Source organism: Dasypus novemcinctus, chromosome 6 (assembly GCF_030445035.2).
Source record: "Dasypus novemcinctus isolate mDasNov1 chromosome 6, mDasNov1.1.hap2, whole genome shotgun sequence".
Lineage (NCBI taxonomy): Eukaryota > Metazoa > Chordata > Mammalia > Cingulata > Dasypodidae > Dasypus > Dasypus novemcinctus.
Window position 1 is genome coordinate 44,656,563 of NC_080678.1, and position 24,291 is coordinate 44,680,853.

At 39.0% G+C, this 24,291-nt stretch overlaps 1 protein-coding gene across 1 annotated transcript; it reads right to left on the reverse strand.

Annotated features, from left to right (window-relative positions):
- Positions 1-2,341: 2,341 nt before the first annotated feature.
- Positions 2,342-20,435, reverse strand: LOC101434138 (cytochrome P450 2C9-like). Its single transcript, XM_004456843.5, has 9 exons — positions 20,206-20,435; positions 18,852-19,014; positions 18,529-18,678; positions 16,065-16,225; positions 14,780-14,956; positions 13,238-13,379; positions 12,334-12,521; positions 8,350-8,491; positions 2,342-6,144 (listed from the first exon to the last, which is right to left on the reverse strand). The coding sequence occupies exons 1-9, from the start codon at positions 20,371-20,373 to the stop codon at positions 5,963-5,965; spliced, it is 1,473 nt and encodes a 490-aa protein (XP_004456900.1). The 5' UTR covers positions 20,374-20,435; the 3' UTR covers positions 2,342-5,962.
- Between the last annotated feature and the right edge of the window lie 3,856 nt (positions 20,436-24,291).

Consider the following 24,291-nt stretch of genomic DNA (forward strand, 5'->3'; position numbering starts at 1 on the left):
CTCCTGTTCCGTAGTTGTCTTTTGTATCCATATTGAAGTCCTTTGAAACATAAATGTTTTAAATTTTGATGGTCCCATTGATCTATTTTTTTCTTTTGTTGCACATGCTTTTGGTATAAAATCCAAGAAACTGCTGCCTAATACATTTCTTGAAGATGGTCTGCTATATGTGATTAGAGTAATTTTATAATGCTTGTTCTTATGTTTAGGTCTTTGACCATTTATATTTAATTTTTTGTACATGATATGGGTGGAGGTCCCCCTTAAATTCTTTGAATATGGATGTCTTGATTTCCAAGACACATTTATGTGGTAAGAACTAGAAAATACAGGGCTTTTATTGCGCAGCTGATTTTTATTGCCCTCTGTTGCTTAAGAAGCAACATCTCTTTGAATTTTCATATTAAGAGGCCAGGGTCTTTTCAAAATGCCAAAAGTGTCAGGAAAGCAAAGCCAACAAGAGCAGTGGCTGAGCTGAGGATGCTGCCCCTGCCCAGGCCTATGCCCTTTCCCTACCTGCCTAGTTTCTAGGTTGTCATGACAAATACCCCAGTGTGGGCTGGCTAAACAACAGGACCTTATCTCACAGGTTAGGAAACCAGCCACCCTAAATCACGCACTGGCAGATCATGGTTTCTCCTGGCATCTGTGGTGTTCTGGTGGGGACTGGCCTACAGTCCTACTGTCCCTTGGATTCTAGATGCAGCTCTGCCTGCTATGCATGGTGATCTGCCTCTGCCCCTTCTCTGGTTTCCTGCTCCTCCTGCTCAGTCACCTCCCTATAAAGACTCCAGCCATAATGAATTAAGGCCACCCTTAATCACTTTGGCCTTACCTTAACTGGTAACATATTCAAGGATCCTATTTACAAAGGAGTTCACGCCCATAGTACTGAGAGTTAGAACTAGAACATGCCATTTTTGAGGGACTTCAATCCCCAGTACCACACTTTGATCTCTCCAGCAGTGCACCTTTAACAGGCCCTTCCTCAACGCTGTGGGTCAGTGAGGTAGAACTTGATATTCTGTCATCCACACTCCTCCTAGACAGAGTTCCTGACAGGATACGTAGGTACTGGTCCCAACAATACCAGCTGCTAATGTCCACCATGCACTGAGCTTTTCAGTTACCCTGGCAGCTCTTGTGACCAAGTCCCAGGTCATAGGATCCCTGGGAAGCCCATACTTCCCTATCCCTGCTCACCTGTGCAAGGAGGTAGACACTGAAAGAGGATGATATGGCCTGAAGCATGATTCTGAGGCAGAGATGAACCACATGCCCTCAGGGCACAAATAACCAGATCAGAGGGGATGATGGACATGAAAGTGACAGGAACTAGAAGAGAGTATGAACATCTCAGGCAGGGTTTAAGATGGAATCTTATGACCCTGCAGAAGAAGCTTTCTACCAGAATCTGCTCAGGTATGTTCTGTAAATGCACAGTAACAGGCCTAGATGTAGTCTATGGGGGAACTCGTGCAGGGTGCAATTTAAATCTGGTGTCCAACAGCTGCATCTCCATGTATTCCCATCTGCCTCTGACACTTTGCTACTCTCACTGGATGTCACATAGATACAGAAAGTCTCATCCCTCATGACCTTCTTTTATTTCTAGAAGCACTGGTTGTTTAGCCCATCCATTTTCTGAATCAAGACTGTTCACCCCTGAGTCCCTGCCAAGTACCAGCTACCCTCTAAATACACTAGTGCTCTCCCAGAAACACAGAAAAGCAGTTGCTAGGGTTATATCACATACAGACAGTGAGCCTAAGGTTTGGCAACACATGTTCTCTAATGTCTAGAACCTCTTTCAAACACTGATTGAGGACATATCATAGTTGCTGTGACACACACGAAAGTGTTACACTGATAGCAGCTGAGTTCTGAAAGGTTCAGGCTCTGGAGCAGGCTCTGGCTCACACAGTCGGACCTGTTGTTTGTAGGGTGAGACTGGTCTGGGCCTCACATCTGACTCCTTCTTTTCAGTACTGGAGGCTTTAGTAATGCTCTCTTCTCCCACATTCCCCTACATGCCCACATGTAAAGTTTGGAAATGGATGGTGGTGATGGTAGCACAACATTGAGGGTATAGTGAACAGCAGTGAATTATATATGTGAATTATACATGCAATTTTGGCTAAAAGGTGATATTCTAGGTCCTATATATGTTATTAGGTAAAAATAAGAGATAAAAATGAAAAGGTAGAAATTAAAAGGTAAATTATAGGAATGTACAATACAAGGAACCCTATTTTAAATGATGGACTATAGTTAACAGGGCAATTATAAATATGTGCTTCATGAATTATCTCAAAGGTAACCACACTAATGCAAGGTGCTGTTGTTGTTTTTTTAAAGATTTATTTATTTATTTCTCTCCCCTCCCCCCTCCATTGTCTGTTCTCTGTGTCTATTTGCTGTGTCTTCTTCTTTGTCCGCTTCTGTTGTTGTCAGCGACACGGGAATCTGTGTTTCTTTTTTGTTGCCTCATCTTGTTCTGTCAGCTCTCCATGTGGGCAGTGCCATTCTTAGGCAGGCTGCACTTTCTTTTGCTCTGGGTGGCTCTCCTTATGGGGTACACTCCTTGCGCGTGGGGCTCCCCTACACGGGGACACCACTGTGTGGCATGGCACTCTTTGCGCGCATCAGCACTGTGCATGGGCCAGCTCCACATGAGTCAAGGAGGCCCGGGGTTTGAACTGCAGACCTCCCATGTGGTAGATGGACACCCTAACCACTGGGCCAAGTCCGCTTCCCAATGCAAGGTGTTAATAATAGGGTTATATAAGGGAAAAATACACCTTAATATAAATTATTGCCAACACTTAATATTACAATGAACTTATTCTTTCACCAATTGTAACAAAGGTACCATGGTAAATCAAAGTGTTAATGATGAGGACAAGGAGGTATATAAGACTGCCGAATTTTATACATGATTTTTTCTTTAAAACCACAACTTCTCTAATTAAAAAATTAAGCGATACAAAAAAACCACAAAACATCCCAGGACCTCTGTGTAACTCTGTCGTGGCTTGGCTACAAGGGAGAGCTACTTCCATCCCCACCCTATAGTTGGAAGGCCCCAGACACCCAAGGGCCAGCTTGAGATCCCGTTAGGATGTCAATAGCTGAAGCCCAAAGGCAGCATCTTGAATAGGTGGGCACAGTGGGATCGGCCCATCCTTCCTGATGAGGTGTTGATGGCCCCAGTGACACAGGCAGTTCTGGTAAGATGTGGATGAAGTGAGCAATAACCTATGCCCAGACCTGTCTTCCCAGAGAAAGTCGATTATTCCTGTACCTTCTAGAGGCCCGCATAGCAAAGGGGCACTAGATATGGGTGGGTCCAGCCCTACTCTCGATAGGTTACCTTACTTGCTAAAAGCGATTTAATTCTTGATTAGATCAAGGATTTTGAGATTATCCTGGATTAGCTGGTAGTTCCCATGTATACACTAGAGTCCTAGTAAGAAGGAAGCAGGGCCTTCAGAGTTATTGGTAGGAAATGTGGCAGCAGAAAATAGAGGTTGGAGTGATGTGAGCTAAGATTCATGAGTCAAGGATGCAGGCAGCTTCCAGAAACAGAGAAAGGCAGGGAAAAGGATTGCCCCCTAGAACCTCTGGATGCAATCAGAGCTGCTGATGCCTTGATATTAGACAAACGAGACTGATGTTTGAGTTTTGACCTCCAGAACTGCGTGATAATAAGTTGTGTTGCTTTGAGGAACTAAGTTTGTGGTAATTTGTTACAGCAGCAGTAGGAATTGATATAAACAGTATCTACTTCATACATTTGTGAGAAAGAGTCATGTAAAACATGCAAAGTGCCAAATACTGTGTAAGGAGAATCAAGGGTAGTAAGATTAAAAAAAAGTGGTGATGGAAGGGTGTTACAAATTTCAGAAAGACTTAGGATGGAATTCACAGAAGAAGTGGCACAGAACAAACTATAGGGCTGCCCGTTTGCCTACATCTGTGCAACAATTACATTAATATCTTTTCATTGCCAGGTAACTAGGTTTAAAAGGTACGTAATGTAATTTAATTTGCACCTTTTATTTTTAAGTTGTTTTCACATGTGAAATAGCTATATCCATTTCTTCTTCTGTATTCTGTACATTGGAATCATTTGCCCACGTTTCTGTTATCTCTGAAGTTTTCCTGGCAACCAATTAGTAGAAAAACAATAAATTGTAGGATATTAGGTATAGTCTGAAGCCTAAATTTGTAAAGAATTGTATTAATGCTATATGTCATATTACTTTTAAATACATATTTAAACTTACATATATGTATAGATATGTGTAAACAAATACACATATTTTTCATCTTAAAAATGCATGCCAAATTTTAAATGGCTTCCCATGGGAGATGAGCTGGGAGATCTGTAAGAGATGGGGCCACTTCCCAATTTCTGCAATTCAAGACAGAAGGAGGAAAAAGGTGACCATGATTTGAAGTGTGTAAAATATCCAAATGTCTATGTTTTAGAGATAACATGATGTTAATGACTTCAGGACAAAAATATCAAATTATCATCACAATTAATGTTAAATGTAGAAGAACGTGGTGAGAACTAGTAAAAGAATAAAATCTGATGATATCTTAGAGACATATTGTTCTCTTGTTGGGGAGAGAAGATGTGACAGATGGAAATTCTTTTATGAAGCCCAAAATGAAAAAGATTGTTTTGAATAATCCATTCCTGTGGGTTCGAGGCTCTTTTGGTTGGACTATGTCACTGAGGCCTGACTCAGGTTGAGTCTTCTCCCTCTCTTCTGGGTCTTATATAAATGGAAATCCAGAGAGAAAGGAAGCTGCTATATTTGGTCCGGCCTTGTAAGAGAAAGGACTCCAGGTTTGCCCATAGTGGAGCTCAAGGAGAAAAGCCCGAGGGGTCAAGGAGCTGAGGCCCAGAGAGAAATGTCTAATCAACCACAGAGTTCAAGGAGGAAGTCAAGAGAGACAGGCAGACCTGCCATCTTGCCTGATTGCCAGTAGTGGGAGACTGAGTTGCCAGCAGCTGATTTTGGTGAGAAAGCATCTCTAATGTTGCCTTGATTTGGACATTTCACAACCTGGAATTGGAAGATTTTATTTAAACAAATTACCCATTATAAGAGCCAAACCATTTCTGGTACTTTGCATCAGCAGCCCTGTGGGAAACTAAAACAATAGACTAACACCAAGAACTCATGATCAGCAGTATGGAAACATATAACAATACTGGAACCTAAGTTATTAAACAGGAAGTATTAAAATAGTTCAAATCTTCCTTTCGTGTTGATGTTAACACCAAACGGGGATATGAACTCTCATAGCTCAATGCTCATTTCTCCCCATGGCTGATCTTCTCAATATGTCCCACAGGTTGGAACAGCTCGGTGACACACTTTCTGTCACCTTCAAACCCAGATCTACAGCGACTGTCTGCATCATTTGTCCCTGAGATCTTGTCTGAACATTTCTATTTTATCTACTCTTTGTACTTCTGTTTAAGTGTTCAGCATGTCCTCTTGGACTGCGTTTACTTTTCTTCTTTCATTTCTTACTTTGTTATGTATAAATGAAGGAAGATCTCAGAACAGAACCAACAAAAATGACACATTTCTTTAAAACATACAGAGCACTGCGTGCCTGTGAATAGACACACACTATCATTTTTTGCTATGACTCACAGTGATAGAGTAATTACTCAGTGTTAGATAAATTATTAAGGCATGTGGTGGGCAATATGATATTATAGAGCGGGGAGAAGAGCAGGTAAACTTGTGCAGTGAAACGCAGAACACAGTCCTTAATGGAGGTTGGATTCCCCCTGGATCTTCAGGGCATGGGGAGATGTGGACAGGGGAGGTCAGAGAGGATATCCCCAGCAGAGGGAGGGAGGTGAATGATGCTCCTGAGAAAGGCAGTTGTAGGTGACAACCCAGCAGCAGGCAAATGGCCTGTCCCTTCTTCAAGCAGGAATGAAGCAAAGCTGGTACGAAGGAGGCACAGAGATAAACCCAGTCTCAACTGGGGTGGTGTCAATGTCGTTTGGGTTAACCGCAGACTTCAGGGTAAATTTCTGCAAGATGGTTGTCAGGAATAAAAACAGCTCCATGCGGGCCAGGCCCTCACCCACACAAACTCGTTTTCCTGGAATTCAAAAAGACGGGGTAGATGTTCTTGAACATTGCTGTTTCTAAACTACCACAGAACACTCAGTAGTTACATGTTGAATGATTGTACTTGGATGATTTGAAGACAGGACAGAGACACTTGCTAAATCTTATTTTAGTGGGCACTCCCTACTCTAAAATGTTGATTGAGAGCCAGAACTCTGCCAAGTACTTCATTGAGTATTCCCTCATTACAACTGCTCTTTTAACCCTGATGTTTCTATCAATCTCTTCTTGAGAATCACAAAACATTGCTTGTCCAAGAGGGCTGAAGAGGGAAGTACTGTGAAGAGTGGGCTCACAAATATATCTGTGCTTCAGTTTCTACCTCTGATGCAAATATAAGTCAAGATTTTTTCCCTCATGTTCTTTCAAAAGCATTTGCCTAAACCTCTCATCCCATCACTTAAATTTTTTGAGTACTTCCTTTGCCCTATGGATTCAGCCCAAATTATTTGACAGGGCCCTTTACATTTTTTCCCAGTCTGACATTCCATGATCTTTCCATCTACTCTTCACACTGTAAACTCTCAGTTCCAGCCATACCACTCCTCATCAATCTCTAACATGTTATACCATTTGAAGCCATAATGCTACATTTTTGTTTTTTTTCTTTCACTTAAGATGCATTACTCTTGAACTTTTTTACAACCTAGGTAAATATAAATTCCTCTTTACAAAACTGTAATCCCCCCATGCTGTAGATCCCACCCCTCACTGGATTTCTTCAGCATCATATCCAAGGTTCCATTGAAACATGAATCAGTTTGAATCACAACATTCCGTTTACTTATATACCCTTCAAAAATGTGCATTCCTTGAAGGCAGTCCTTCTCACCTTGGTTCCACATTGCCAGATCCAAAACAAGCATGAAAAGCCATAGAAAAACTTAATTCAATTCCATGTCCTGAGACTCAGCACACACTGCAGGAGTGGAGACCCCACTATACAATACGAAGAGTCATGAATGAACAAAGAGCAAGGTGCTCTGGATTCGGTGATGCAATTGTGCAAAATCCCAAGGGTTCATTTATCTGACAGTTATTTTGCAGGCAGTTCAGAACTTTTCCATCTAAAGCAAACATTCTGCTCCTTTCCTTGTGTCTATTACTTTTGTCATCATGCCTTGAACTCTTTTCTTTCCTTGCTCCCTGCCCCTTGTGACTGCTGAAATGCAATTTCTTCTATTCCAGTGTTACTTATTCCATTTTATGCTTCACTGCTGATCATGTGTGAGGAGGAAGAAGGCAACATTCCCTCTTGTCCCCTATTGCAGCCTGTGCTTCCTTCTCTCACAGATTTGGTCGTATTTTATTATAATGATCTGTCGACTTACTTCCTTCCCTCACAGCAGTGTGAGCCCCTTGAGGGCTTATTCTGTGCTTGTGGATTCTTTTTTTTTTTTTTAAAGATTTATTTAATTCCCCTCCCCCCTGCCCCGTTGTCTGTTCTCTGTGTCTATTTGCTGCATCTTCTTTCTTTGTCCGCTTCTGTTGTCGTCAGGTGCACGGGAAGTGTGGGCGGCGCCATTCCTGGGCAGGCTGCACTTTCTTTCGTGCTAGGTGGCTCTCCTTATGGGGTGCACTCCTTGCGCGTGGGGCTCCCCCACGCGGGGGACACCCTTGCGTGGCAGGGCACTCCTTTGCGCGCATCAGCACTGCGCATGGCCAGCTCCACACGGGTCAAGGAGGCCCGGGGCCTGAACCGCGGGCCTCCCGTGTGGTAGACGGATGTCCTAACCACTGGGCCAAGTCCGTTTCCCTTGTGGATTCTTATATCTGCAAGCTAATCAAAGGGGCAAGTGGCACCCTTAGAAGATACACAGGGAAGTGCTGGTATTTGTGATTCCTTCTTGGGGGAGGTGAGGACAGTCGAGATGAGTTTCCTCTTCTAGGAGGACTGTGTGGTAGCTCTGTGGTATAACTGGAGGCAGAATTCAATCAATCCGTACTCTAGCTATCTCATTTGGCAGAATTTTTTCAGCTCCCTTACAGCCCCTCTCATCTGACCCAATAATGAGGATGTTGGCTTCGGTGGGAACACGACAGGGAATGACTGGTGTGTGATGATCATGCACAAAAAGCAGTTCTACCAGCCCCAGTGTAAGCATTATGGAAGCTCCAAATGATCCCCAAAACTATCTTGTCCCCTGAAGGACAGATGGACATCCATTTCTACTACCTGTTGAGAAAGCCATGAAGTAGTCACTCTTCTTAAAATTGCCACTCTTATCCAGAAAGTGGCCAGGATCAAACGTCTCTGGGTTGGGGAATTCTCTCTTATCATGCAGCACAGAAGTCAGTGATGGCAATATGGTCGTGCCCTAGAATGGACAGATTGATAACCTGAATTATAAAGAATTCGTGGTGCTGGAAGAAATGTTGGAAATCACTTAGCCTAATGTCTTTGACATATAACTATGGAAAACCATGTCTGAAGAAAGGAAATGACGTTTCCAGGAAGACAGTCCAAGTAATAAGCAGGAATGTGCATAAGGCCAGTGGCTTTGATCTTGCTAAAGTTGCCTTCAGTCCATTTGAAGTACTGAGCACTTGAGTAGTAGAGTGACAAATTTTCAAAATCCTCTCTCCTTATTCTCAAGTTGGATGAAGAAGCAAGAGCTTGACTTCGTCCCTTCAGTTTCACATATGTAATATGTGAATTATAGTTTAAAATAGAAGTCTCTGTTAGCCATTGAAAAGTCAAAAGTATCTGATATCTGTTCATTGACCTTTTTATAATAGAGGTTTTATCTAATTAAAAATGACCTTTGCTAGGTTATAACACTTACAATAACTACTGTTGAATGTTAATAAAGCAATTTGTTCTTTTAATTAAAAATATGGAAGAGCTTTTTTTGCAGATGAATACAAGCTAAATAGGGATAGCAAAATTAGAAATATCATTTTGCAGAAATTCAGGCAAGGTCATCAATTAATAGTAATTCTGCTGGGTGAATGATTTGGAAATAGAATATTCACAAGGCCTTAAAGTATTATACCACAGAGTGTTATTAATTACATATAAAAAACATCAAGTATGCAGTGGAGAGCTCTTGTAGGTACTCCCCACTAAGTGAGAAACTTAGCATCACCAATAATTGGATAATGTGATACTATTTGCCACCATTTCTCTGATATAGAGCAAACACATCAACCATTTAGTGTTCTTGCCAAAAGTATGTAACTGGAATCTAATATCCTGAAATATACCTCACAAAATCATACTGAGAAGTCTTTTATGTAACAATTGGTTGGACTCCTTAAAAATGTGAATGTATTGGAGGAAACAAGCACCCAAAGAAAGTTAGGAAACTAAAGGGCCAGATAAAAGAATAAATACAATGAAATAAAATCAGACAATTTACTCATTAATATATAAAAGAAAAGAAAAAAAGAAAAAGGAATAACGGAATATTAGTTACTAGGGAATGGGGTTAGATTAGAGAATGGGGAGTTAAGGTACAGAGATTCTATTTGAAATGATTAAGTTTCAGTCATGAATGGTAGTGATGATAGCAGAACATTGTGAAGGTAACATGGTACTGAATTATACATTTGAATGTGGTTAATAGGGGAAATCTTAGGTTGTGCATAGGTTACTAAAATAAAAACTTTAGACCACCTAGGATCGTACAACACAATGAACCCAATTGTAAACGATGGACTGTAATTAACAGTACAAGTATAAAAATGTTCTTTTATGAATTGTAGCAAATGTAGCACATTAATGCAAGGTGTCACCTGTAGGATATTATTTGGGAATTTAGTATTGAATGCATGATTTTTACGTAAACCTATATCTTCTCTAGTTAAAAAAAGAATTCATGATATATGAAAATACATGAATCTGAAATTTCAGTTTCCATTGCTATTGGCACACCGCTCTCTTCATACCTTTACGTTTTGTTCCAAGCGCTTTCACGCCACAATGGCAGAATTGAGTCTTGGCAACAGAGAACTTATGGCCCCAAAACTGGAAGTGTTTTCCCTCTGACCTGTTACCAAAAAAGTCTGCAGACTCCTGTTTTAGATCATGACCTTCATGTAATGCAGTGAGTCCATCCGGTGGTAAATAAATTATCTGACTGGTAGCAAAGGAGCAGTCAGCTACCCATAGCTGCATGTTCCTTATGTATATGAGATAGTGCCATGTCCTCAGACTCTGAGCTTTCTAAGCTCGAAAGGCCTGAGCAGGGACATGAGCCCTGAATGGGCATCTGCTTATGCAGCAACATGTTGTAGATGGTGAGATTGTTAGTCCCTCTCTCAATCTACGGTCTATTTCCAATTTTGGTTGTAATATAATAGGAGGAGAAGTAAGTTTGATTGACAACCAAATATTAATAAAGTAAAGGCTTTTCCTAGTTGTGTCCTTGGATGAAAGAGTGGACTTGAAAGTCCTAATCCTTGGTGGGAACAAGGTCCATTGCTTCATGGTAATGACCTCGATTCCCTCTTCCCCAGATGATACAGAAAGTGCAAACGTACCAAACTACCCAAATCTTTTTATCATCATAATAGAATTTTTAGCTGTTTTAATTTTATATAATAATAATATATGCTGCCATCAATTTGGGAATGAAGTATCTAATAGCATAAGAACTAGAAATTGTGAAAAGAAATAGAGAAACCATGTGTTAGAAGGCACTGGAAAAGTAACAAGACAAAAGTTGCGGCCAAGTTTCAAAAGGTGGAAGAAACTTGGAGAGGTAAAATGACATCTTTAGTCAGTTTTAGACTGTGTTTATTTCCAATTTTGAAGGAAGGATGATGTTATATCATTCTGTCATCTTAGTAGAGGAGGGTTGAACACTTTCTGGAAGAAGACAAACATTATACGTGCCTCTGCATTTTGTATAAATAATCTTTGGCATTTAGCAAAAATTATGAGGCATCCCAAAAGAGACCTTAGTGTTCACAAAAACAAGAGAAAATGGGATGAGAGGCAATAAAATATACCATGGTAGGGAATATTTCCCATCTATTTTAAGGCAAATATTACCTCCATTACAGAAATCTGAGAAGAAAGATATGATAAAGAAAAATTGCAGATCAACATATTTTATGAATATAAATACAAAATTTAGAAAATATAATCCAAATGTCTGTTTATACATTTATCTATGCATGTATATAGCTGAAGATATGTATGTGTGTGTGTATTTAGTGGGGGAATTGAGGCCAAAATATATGACGGTATCTGAAAATCCATTTGATAAAATTATGAATCCATTCATGATAAAAACATGCAAAAATTAAAGGAGTACTTCCTTAATTGGATAAAGAATACTGACAAAATATACTTAAACTGAGATCTACAAAAAACCACAAAACACAACCCCCGCCCCCCTCCAGGAATGATCAGTAATCCATTGCTGGATTACTATCCTGGAAATCCTAGCATGCAAAATAATATAGCAAATATAAGTTAAAGTCATGAGAATTTGAAAATAAGAAATAAAATGAATATTAACCCAGATTACAGGATGTGCAGGTAGAAATATCAAATGAATTTATATATAAATCATTAGCAAAATTAAGTCAAATTTTCCAGGATAGTGCATATGACATCAAAATAATAAAATCAATGACATTCCCATATGCCAAAAAAAAAAAAAGGAAATTCTATTTAAAATAATTATGCAATTTTTAATAACATAAAAATATTAATTACCTAGGGAAAAGCATAACAAAAATATGTAAAGCACTACACTAAGAACATAACATTATTTAGAAAATTAAAGTAAGCACAAAGAAAATGCATACATTTGTTATAATCAAGAATTGAAAGATTTAATATGTCAAGAAGTTATTTCTCTCTGATTGTATGTATAGATTTAGTGTCACCCAAACAAAACTCCTAGCAGAGTGTTTTGGGAATTTGACAAGCTGATATTAAAATTTATTTGGAGATGTAAACAGCTAAGAGTGACAAAAACGATAACAAAGGAGAGCAAATTTGGAAGACTCAAATTGCCTGATATCAAAATTTGTTATGAATTTTTATAATACCAAACTGGAAAGAGTTCAAAATCCATCAAGCTGTCATAGGTATGATGGTTGAACTTTCCTCATCTCCCCTGAGTAGAGAGCATTGGAATCATGCCGGAAGTATGTGCCCTTCAAATGCACTGACATGCAGTGTAGGGGAAACAAGTCTTACCTTGGGGATGAGGTAGTTTCTGAATTTAATGTCCTGGGTCACCGCATGGGGCAGGTTGTTAGGGAGGAGGTCAATGTATCTCTGAATCTCGTGCACCACGGCGTCTGTGTAGGGCATGCTGCTCCTGTCCTGCATACAGGGGCTCCGGTGTCTGCCAACCACTTGGTCAATCTCTTCCTGGACTTTAGCTAATAAGACAGTAAAGTAAACACTGATGCAAAAGGAGAAAAATGCACATTTGCCACAGCAATTCAGGATTACAGAAAGTATTATGAAAGTGTCCTACATCATTATAAACATAAATTATATACCCAGAAGTACACTAGACATAGAGATCAAATTGCCATAATGTAGTTACATATAAATTTCCTATATGATAGACATTAATATAAATCGGTAAATAACTATTATTGGAACAGAAGATGTATAATACATAGGAATAACGAGATGTTTAAAATATCAATAGTATATAATTAACTCAAGAAATTGCTGTCCTTGCAGAAAGAAAAGCAGAAATCAAAAATAATTTTATATTAAAGTAATACATATGTTTTAAAATTAAATTTCACCTTTGGGTCTATATGGGCATATATGTTTGTTTGTGCAATCAACATTATGCAGTCCTAGGTCAATCCAAATGTGCACGTAGCAAATCATCTTCCCTGGAACTCAGAGAATACACTGGAGTTGTAGGGCTTCTCCTACTGCCCCCACATTTCCTCACCCCTTTCAGTCAACCTCCTTGTATTCAAGTGTCATTTTTATTCCTTCATCAAATTTGGACAAGTTAGAGCTGGTGGCTGTATTAATGGATCTTCTGGAATATAGTTAATGTTGAGTGCACTAGTAGTGTCTTCCCAACTTCTTTTCTGAAATTCCCCTTACCCATCATGTGTGGTCATACCTCTGACATCTGGGTGCTTCAACAGGAGCAGGAGTCCATATCTCAGGGTGGTGCTGGTTGTCTCTGTCCCAGCGGCAAACACATCTAATACAGCGATTACCATGTTTTCAATGGTAAATTCAGACTGCTGATTGTGTTTCTCCTGGGGATGATATGATGAAATTATTTGATGAATTAGTTCACCTGCATATTTAATTACAATGAATCCAAAATAACACAGATTATTTTAAAGATAAGAAAACACGGAAATTGGAGAGTACAGGGTATGAAAACATATGTATGGTATATCACAGACAGTATGTTAATTGTTCCAATCATTATTTCTTGCTCCTTTAAACCTATATAGCCTATTAATTCCATTATCTAGTATAATTTAGAGTTTGATTGGCCAAGCAATACAGTTCATGCCCATGAGATCTAAGCTGAACCCTGGTGGTGCCACTTTTCCCTTTATGTCTTGGTCAAAACACAGATGTGAACATGGAAGTAGGGTAGATATCATCTTGCGATAGAAGGATATACGTGAAGCTGAAGGCCTATATAGGAAACGTGGTAAAGAAAAATGGAAGGTACCCAAATTCAGGACCCTCAGGAATACCATGTTGGCCTTGGACTGACCCAAGAAATTCTTTTTATGTGAGATAGATGAACCCACTATTTCTTAAGCTATTAATAACTGGGATTTCTCCTACTTTTAGACTAACAATAATTGATAGAAAAGGGTAAATTAGGGCTGTACCATGTATGCTGTTATAAGCCTGAGTCCAAGAGTTTGCACTTTTCTTCTGTTAAAGAATTGCTGGGGACTCAATATTGCCTGCACCCTCATTGTGAAACCTAAATTGTGCAAAAGATAATATGGCAGCACAACCTAGAATGGGCTATAGAGAATTAATTCACCATACAGGGCGGGTCAGCGGTAATTTATTCCAGATACGAGTAATTAGGCAACTCAGTCTGGGAAACAAGAGCAAGAAGGAGTAGGAATACAAAGTGGAAGAGACACAGCAAACGTAAAGGCCAAGAGTTTCGGCATTAACTGCCCATGTGGGGTAAAGGAGAGAGACACAGTAGGGTTAATGCAGATGCCAAGGCCAAGGGACTGACTGAAAGGAGTGCTCAGGAATTGAAGTTGGGGTAGTGGAAAGCACTTGAACTATAGTTACCCTCCAGCCCCCTCCTGCCCCCTCATTCTCCTCTAGGTGTATTCCGTGATCTTTTCCATCTTCATTTTACAGATGGCTAGTTTGTATTTTTCATTTCTTTGTAATTGCTTTGATTTCATCTGAAGTGTGCGTTCTGTTTCTCCTCAGGTAGATTACTAGTGCCTGAGAGAACAGGGCCCATGGATTCTATTTATTTAACAATTCAGGAAAATCTTCTGTGATGCTTTGTGCAGATCAGTGCACACAACAGGGACATAAAGTGTTCATCTATCATTATTTGTCTGATCACTTAAACATCCCGAGTATGTAGAGAATTAATCAATGGACCAGAAAATACACCAGCAAACTAATAACTGAGTTGTCCATAACATTGTACCTGTTCCATTTTGATCAGGAAACAATCAATAAAGTCCCGAGGATTGTTAATGTCCAGGGATTTTTGGTGTTCTTTTATTTTCTTCAAAACATAACTTTTAAAAAAATCAATGTTTTCAAATAATTTGTTATGACTCCCAGGGAAATAATCTATGAGAATCGGGAAAGAATTGCAGACCTAAAAGAGAAAATAAATCATTTATTAATTTAAAAAACAAAATTTGCCTTTAATAAAGGCAAATATGCCATAATGGCAAACACTGGTTAGAAACAGGATCTATAATGGTGGATAAAAGTCACCTCTGCCCTGAATACTCTGTGCTGATAGATTTGGGGGAGAAAATTTTGACCAGAGGATCAGTGATGATAATCATTTCCTAAATTCATATAATTGTTAGAAATTAAAAGTGTCTTTAGAGCAATTTTTTCATTTTTACATAAACTTTTGCCTATACTTTGAAATAAAGAATGGCATGTAGTACTACGATTCACATTTTGTACATTAGGATGGTGGGTAAGCAATTTGGGCAACCTGAAACAGCACAAAGCTAATACTTGCTGTTTCTATTTTTATCTAGCAGCCTCGGATATAGAATTGGTATTTTAAAATGTTGAAGTGCCACAAAACCCAATTTGCATTTTATAGAGAAAGTGTCTGTGCACTGGAGCAGTTAACTGACTATGCTAAGATCACACAATTATCATTTAGGCAGAGAGCAGGACAGGCCATGTCAGCACAGCTCATACTGCATAAACTAGATCATATTGTAATCACCAACCCAGTGACCTTCTTAGCTAACGTCCCAGCTGGAGCATCAAAGTCTCTCTACTTAGTGTTTCCTGACAACATCATAGTCCCAAACATACTCCCTCCTTGATATCCTAAATAAGGATATTTCTGCCAAGTAATTTGATGAAAAGTTCTTTAGAAGAGTAGCTTTGTGGACAGTGGAAGTGTCTCACAAAAGGCCTCGGGTCTGCGTTGAATGCCATTGGCCTACTTTTGGGAGTCACCAAATACTTTATGGAAACTGGATTTTGGGCTTAATGGAAAAACCACTGAAGTGGCAGCCAATGGATTTGAATTTGAGGTCAATATTCTGTGCAGGTGTTTTCTCGCATGCAAAAGAAAGAGCTTGCCTACCTTTCCCTAATGTTTGTTGCCAAGCTCTGGCCAGGACACTGGTATTAAAACATTCACTTCACAATTTGATCTGTACTGAATGTAGACCTTGTCAGAGAAAATAGAACACATGGTTTATCAGTATAAAGAAACTTGGTTTCACCTGGGCCCATGTGGAGCTCAGAATCTTGAGATTTTCATTGAATTTTCCCATCATGTTAAGAAATTCCTGATCTGTATACTCAAAACGATTCTGGAAAACAATGGAGCAGATCACATTGCAGGGAGCACAGCCCAGGAGAAAAGTCGGATCACAGGGTGACGCTAAAAATTGGAAATATTTTAAAAATACCATTAAAACACACCTATGAAACTCTCTTCATTAAATAGGAAAACAAGAAATGGTAATTTTAGAGTTACTAAAACATTGTCTATAAAGAAATTCTCTTATCAGTAAAAAATTCAGCATGTATAGAATCAATACATCATTTTTCACTCAGACTCAATTGACCATTCCATCACAACTGGTTTAATAATTATTCTCCAAATATCCTATTACCTTCACTGCCTTTATTTACACCCTTCTAACCCAACATGTCTGTATTTTGGGAGAAATAAGAAAAGAATGTAAAGGGGCAACTCTTTAAACCTTCTAAAAATTCCAATTATCAGTGCAGAATGACCTCTGTCTACAAAGACTATAGACAATTAAGCATTGATGTGGCAAGGTTGATGATAGTTAGGGAACTCAAAAAATTTAAAATATAATTAGCAGTTGATGGAACCATATAGAGAACAATAGAGGGGCTATCTAAAGGGAAAAGGATCATGGGTAAATTCAATATTTTAAATAACAAATGTTAAAAAGTCAAAACCATCTGTTTTTTATGAGAAGAAACTACAGTAATAAAGAAAACTCTTGAAAAGTCATTTTGCTTGCCAAAAAAGCAAATCAAGAAATTGCTTTTCTAATTTAAATAACAATTATGGCAAGCAAAAAGTTTAAACCTTGAATATAGTGTTTTTGCTTCTACATTTTAATACAGAGAAACAACCATCCTGATCTACTGGTGTTCGTCATCACCAATCAAATCCTCAAATTTAATTTTTTTGAGCAAAGCTACCATCTTGGTGGATTTCTGTAATTTTGCTCAATATAAATCATCAACAGAAATCAGTATGCCATTATAAATGTTAAAAATGACCACGATTTTGGTCAAGTCCATCGTATTAGAGATGAACAAAATTAAAGCAGAGGAAAGTTTTCTTATGGTGGGGGATCTGTAAATGAAACCATATTAATGAATGATAAATAAACTTTATATGCAAAAGCCCACAAATTCATATCAATAAAATAATTAAGGGTGACTTGAATCAGGCGTTGTGTAGAAATGACAAGCTATTGACAAATAGGAACCCCATTGTGGTTGCTGCTACAATATCAGGACCCTTTGTAGGTGAGAACAGAACCATTCCAGTGCTCTAAGCTTTCAGAAAAGGTTTTGTTTTAGTTAGGCCTGTGAAGGTTAATTTGGAAGCCTGTGAGATTTCTTTGTGTATGTGGGATTCACAGCTAAAACCTGATTTTCAATCTTTCCTTTCATTTCATTTGGAAGAGGGAATGATAATGAAGGTAATTTGGAAAATAAGTTGAAAGTCAGAGTCATGTGACAATGACTTTATAGGTCAGAAAGCTGGGTGTGTGGGATAAATAATTACCATGAACATTCTAACACAAATTCCAATAAAGTGGAGGAGAATGGTAACCAAAGAAGCAAAGAAGGACAACTTACACTAGGCAAGACAGAGTGAGAGTTATTAATAGTAGCTGATAATCCAGTTAAGTAAATCATTATCAGCCCAGTATTTATAGCCTGGTTTTTGTGTGTTGTACAAAAGGATGCTTGGGCATGTATTTCTTATATAAATCTGTTGTGTAAGTGTGAGTAACATTAAACAATTCCTGTTGGTAGTTTATAGATAACCTGAGTTTACAGGGAGTCACATGGTGAGCGTTCCCCTGGGAACCCCACAGGTGAGCATCATCACTGAGCAGAACTGCAGGCCTGAGCCTTGGAGGAAACCCTCAGTCATGCCAGTGAGGAAAAGCACATATCACTTGTTTCATGCTCTACAGGGCCATGATGAGGCTGCTCCCAGGGTGTCCATGGATAAGTGCTTCCTGGTGCACTCTTCTGGAATAGGTACCCACATGAATCTAAGGGGGAAACGTGGCTCTTTAACTCTTGGAGAAGATGAGGCTCAAAACCCTCTATCCTAAAAAAAACCAGAAATAAACAACAAACAAAAAAGTCTCTCTCTTCCTGATTGCAAGTCAACAGACAGGGCTCATGACAAAAAAGGATTAAATGATATTTCTATACCCATGCTGTATCTTCGAACACACATTCACACACACACACAAACACACACACATACAGACAACACATAAGCATAGATACACAGACGCTCCCTGGTGCTCTGTGTTATACCCACACTCCTCCACCTGCGGGCTGATCCCATGACAAATAGGAAAGCTTTGGCTGCTCCTGAAATGACTCCAAGGATGTCGATAGAGAAGAGGGCATTCTGGAAAGGACAGGGATACAGCTTGAAGACTCACCCACCCTTGGTTTTTTCCAGCTCCTCCACAAGGCAGCGGGCTTCCTCCTGAACACGGTCCTCAATGCTCCTCTTCCCCATCCCAAAATTCCTCAGGGTCATGAGGGCGAAGCGTCGGAGATCCCTCCAAGCCTTTCCATTGCTGAAAACGACTCCTACAAAGAGTGTAAATGGATACTAGGAAGGACATCCTTGGCAACAATGAGATGTTGACAGTAGATAGCTAAGCTATGGACCAAGCTGCGCTGAGGAGCTCTTCAGGTCTCTGTTTCAATCGCTCATATCCCCTCTGATCACCATTGCCCAACATAGGCACACATCTACCGACCTTTTCCTCTATTGGCTTTTTCTGCCAGTGGGAAAATGCCCCTTCCAGAAAACTCCTCTCCACGATCAATCAGAGCTTCCTTCACTGCTTCATATCCATGCAACACCACAGTGGGCTTCATGCCAAAATATAGAGTGAACACAGGGCCATAGGTTTCAGAGAGCTGGGAAATGGTAAGGAAAATTAGATATTAGCAAGGAAGTGGCTATTTGGTTTATATATTGTGCATATATGAGACAGAATAATTTTATCAATATATTGTAGATGTTTTTCTTCTGATGTATGCAGCTTAAAATATTCTGAAGTTTATACATAAACATGATGGCTATTTATGGTGTATCTCTGATCCCATTAAATCACTAACTTGAGCTAGGTTTGTTTAGCTCAATTTTACAGACGAAGAAATTGAGGTTAGGGAATTTAAATGTTGTATTCATGGTCCACCATCTAATAAGTAGAAGACCCACACTTCAACCCTGTTTGATGGGCCTCTGATGCCTGATGAATTCATCAGTTTCCAAAGCTCATTTTGATCCGATCCCAGCTGACTGCATCAGGATCACCTGGGAACCTCTTCCTGTGGGGATTCTGTTTAGCAGCTCTGGAATGAAGACTAGTAATCTGTTTTTGAAAACAACCCCAGAGGATTCTAAGTCTGGCCCCTTGAGTTCTGCGGGTATTGCTAACAGAGAAGAGAGTGTTCTCCACAGGGGCTGTGTCAGGACATGCAGCACGTCCTGGAAGAATGATTTCCTTCACCCTGAAACTTTCATAGGCCACAGGCAGCAGCTTCTTGTAGTGCCTAAAAGGATTCTGTTCCCATCCAGTGGTTCCTGACTGATTAGATCTCTCCCTTTCATCACTCATGCTGCTTCTGAGCTCCCATGGCTATTTCCTTACATCAGGCCTAGCTGGCTTTCTCAGACAAACTTAATCCTATTGGTTCATCAGAACAGGGCACAGGGTTTAGACAGTGAATGACTTATGAGAATGAATCTGCAAACATGAAAACATTTCTGTTAGGTTGACCTTCAAGCTAAAAATCTTAGCCAAGGCTGTGAAACAACGGAGGGCAGCACTCCCTACTTCTGCTGCTTGACCATTTTGAAATTTGATTGTACCTTACAATGCCTTAAAGTTTCTCTTCCCACAAAATGCATTAATTCATTTACTATTTCTGATATGACAGTAAAACAACAAAATAAAGCAACAAAAACATCCTAATCTACAGGGGAACTTTTACTTTACAATGATCTATTTCAATACGAGGCCTGCAAGTATGTATTTTAGTTCCTCTCAGGAGTTAATTTACTTACCTTTTGCAAGGCACTGGAGGAGCATAAAGCATACTTACATTGCTTAAGGATTTTCTGATGTCCTTAATATTTATCAATAGGATATTTCCAATAATTGGGAGAGGAGTGGGGCCAGGAGGGAGCTTCCCTTTCCCATAAGTCTGTTTCCAGAGGGAAAAGAGAAGTAAAGAGGAGAGGCAGAGTACCAGGACCACGATTAGATCCATCGGAGCCTTTGCTTCTTACTAAGACAAATATGAATGTCAGTCCAAAGCTTTATAGCACTCTCTACCCATTCAAATTGTGACTCTTGGACCTTTTAAAGTGTCCAGTCAGCTAGATTCACTGGAAACATTTCTGAATGGACTTTGGTCCATTGATAAATATTGAATAAAATTGTTATTTAGTTTTCGCTTTCCTCTTCTGCAAGGTTGTATTCTTGAGATTATGGTTTAATTGGTCTGGGGTATTGTCCAGATAGTGTTAAATATATTTATCTTAAAAGAACAACACTAGATAGTTACTGAAGTCAATGGTTTGATCAACCAATTGCTCAATATTCTCAATTCTCTGACTATCAGTTGGGAACTTCTGACTTGAGAGTCATCTGCCTGTTTTAGGTCTTTCATTAAAAATGTTTCTCCTTTTATGCTGTAGCAAACACTAACATCCTTTTTTTTCCCTTTAAAATGGAAGCATTTTGATATATTTCATTATGTATTCTACAAGCATTACAGCTGCCAAACAAAAATAGCCAACATTAAACATTATTTATACATCTTGAATGATCACATTTCCATCAAGTAACTAATAATTGCTGAGTAAGCTGACATTTCTTTTAACACCAATTTCCCCAACCCTCCCCCCTAAAAAGAATCCTTTCATTTGACTCCAGGCCATAGGGTCTCAAGAATATGTAAAAAGACTGGAATTCCCTCTTTCTCCCTCACTGCAGAAGTCAACTTGCTCAGCACAACCCAGGGACTAGCAGTGTCAAAGGAAATGAGAGGGAAGGCTGGGGAGATTATGTATGGTTTCCCCACATCCCAGGTGCCTGCAGGCACAGGTGCTTCTATTGTGTTTTTGGTCTGTTCTTGTCTCAAATAATGGAATGAATTAACAGGCAGAGAAAAGTGAGATTTGAAGGAACAACTGTGTGATGAGAGGTAAGGACTTCATTAAGGAGTCTAGAATTCAGAACAGAACAACCACAGTGTGCAGAGGCCACAGAGCTGAAAGAAAGAAACATTAGTGGTCATCAGGATGGAATCATACCTGGGGTTACACCTTGTGGCTCAGGGCAAAGCATATGCAAACCTGTTCTGTGAAGAGATCATCATATGTGTTCTAATTGATGTGTGGTTATTTTATGGTCTATTGTTAATGGAAAAAACTACGTTACTATTTATAAAATGTTTCATATCTCCTGTTTATATGAAGATGCCAATATTCAGAGTATGTTCACATTCATGATATTTCTTTGATTCTCTCAAGTACCTTTCCTAAATTAGACATATTTCAATTTTCAGGATTAAGATTCTGGAGCTCAGAGATTCAGAATCCCCTCGGCCAAGCACAGAGTGTCTGCAGAGGGTTTCATTGAGGCTGGAAACCAGGTTCCCTGACTCTTTCCTTCAATACGCATTCACTTCACAGGGGACACTAAGATTCACTGAGTGTGTACCATGATTCAGTGTTTTTTGACTCATCCTGATCAGACTCTTTCAAAGTAAACATTGACCCAGTTAATAATTCCAGCACCATTTGATTAATGCGGGAGGTCAGGAAAGTTCAGTTCTGTAACCTTATTTGAACTTGAATACCAGGTGACAGTGACCTCTTCATCCATGATAAAGAGAACAGTTCTTGTGCTGCTTAACTCCTCGCTCCAGGAAAAGAACCACAGTCCCTTATTTGAGGCAAAATACACTCCACGGCTCTCTTTAGATTCACCATTTTGTTCCTCAAGAGATGGGTGTTAATTCCCTGCTACTTTTTCCTCTGCTGAGGGTCATGCTTGACTGCTTCTCTTTTTATAGAATGAAAGACTCATAGATAATTTAGAGACAGGAAGGCTCTCCATTATCCTCTAGTCTAATCCTTCCTTTCTTTTAGGAATGTAGGTTTGGTTACTCAGAGAGGCAGAGCATCATCATTGCATCAGTACAAACCTTGCCTTAGAATCCACTTCCCAAAATCCTATTAAGGGAATTCTCCTGTGGAAAACCATTCCCATCACTGTCCCCAAAGCTGGCCAGGAGGATATTAGTGTAAGCCCTCCACTCTCATTTAGTAAAGCAGACCTTACCTTGGCTAGCATTTGGATTAGAAGAATTTCTTTTTAAGAATTTCCATCCAAATTTAAGAATACATTTACATTTATATATTTAGTTATGACTTTACTTAATTATATATACCTATATATATTCAAATAATTACAATCCTGTACAAATTAATGGTATGTAACAAGAATTTGTTTAGGAAGTTAATATGGATGCATTAGGACAGTCTAATTCTCAGACTCTATTCTTGTTTACTGATAAGCCCCAATGATATCCTGTTTCATTTCAGAATCCAGTTCAGAATCAAACTAGTCATCATATCTCTTTCATCAAATTCAGTCTGGAAAAATTCCATCTTTCCTTGACTTCTGTTATATTTCCATTTTGAAATAGGTTGTATATTTGTAAAATGCCTCTCAATTTAGTTTGTCTGATGTTTCTTCATGATTAGATTCAGTTTGTGCATCTTTTGTCAGGAATGATGATTTTCTTCTCATTGTATCCTATTAGATGATGACCAATTTCACAGTTTTTTTCAGATATATTCACATACACCAAATCATCTATCCAAAGTGTATAATATGGTTCTCAGTATACATACCATGTTATTCGTTCATCACCTCAAAAATTTAGGGAAATTTCATTCCTCCAAAAAGAAAGACTCCACACTCCTTAACATTTCTTCCCCAGTCCTATATATACAGTAAACTAATTTCTTCTATATAAAGTGATTTATAATTACATTAAATTTTTATTATCTTTTTTAAAAAAGATACCTAGATCACACAAAATGTTACATTAAAAAATATAAGAGGTTCCTATATATCCGCACTCCCCACCGTTCCAATTCTCCCACATCAACAACCTCTTTCATCAGTGTGCCACATTCATTGGATTTGATGAATAAATTTTGGATTTGATGAATAAATTTTGGAACACTGCTATACTGCATGGATAATAGGTTAAATGGTAGTTTACCCTCTCTCCCAGTCCATTCAGTGGGTTATGGCAGGATATATAATGTTCCACATCTGTCCCTGCAATATCATTTAGGACAACATGTCCGCAAAATGCCCCCATATCACACCTCTTCTTCCCTCTCCCTGCCTTCTGCAACTCCCGTGGCCACTGTCTCCACATTAATGATACAGTTTTTTCCATTGCTAGAGTCACAATAATTCCATAGTAGACTACCAGTAAGTAAACTCTCATTCATATTTTATTCCTCCGTTGGGAGGGCCCTGGGATGGCAATGCCGACTTCACTTCTAAATCGAGATGGTACTTAGATCCCACATGGTTGACGGATGGGATTCTCCTGCTTCCAGTTGTTGATGCTCTTGGTTCCCTGGATAACATTTTATATAAATGGAATCACACAATATGTAGTACTCTGTAAGTAGTCCTTATTGCTAGGCTGTGCTTCTTTTTATGATTTGTATGAATTGCCATTACAAATCAAATCATGGGTCCACTTTCTGGGTCACCTCTATTTTGGAGATCATCTGATCCAGAAGGGTCTTTAAAGGGCTGACCTGGGCTAATGCTGATCTTACTGACTTGGTTCTCCTTACAAGTTCCAGTTTCCTTAATATGGTTCCTTTGAACTTTTTTCAATTAAAAGCAAGTGTTGAAAAAAAATTACAGATTACTGATCACAGGAACGATTTGCCTGTTGCACTGAATAATTACTGTTCATCTATTATAATATTTTACATTCATTTGGTCTCTTCTAGCTTTATTTTTTTGGTTCAACTTGCTTGGAATATCTTTTTCCAAACTTTCACTTTTACTTTAGTTGGGTTCTTACTTCTTAGGTGGGTCTTTTGTTGACAACATATAGATGCCTCATATTTTTTTAATC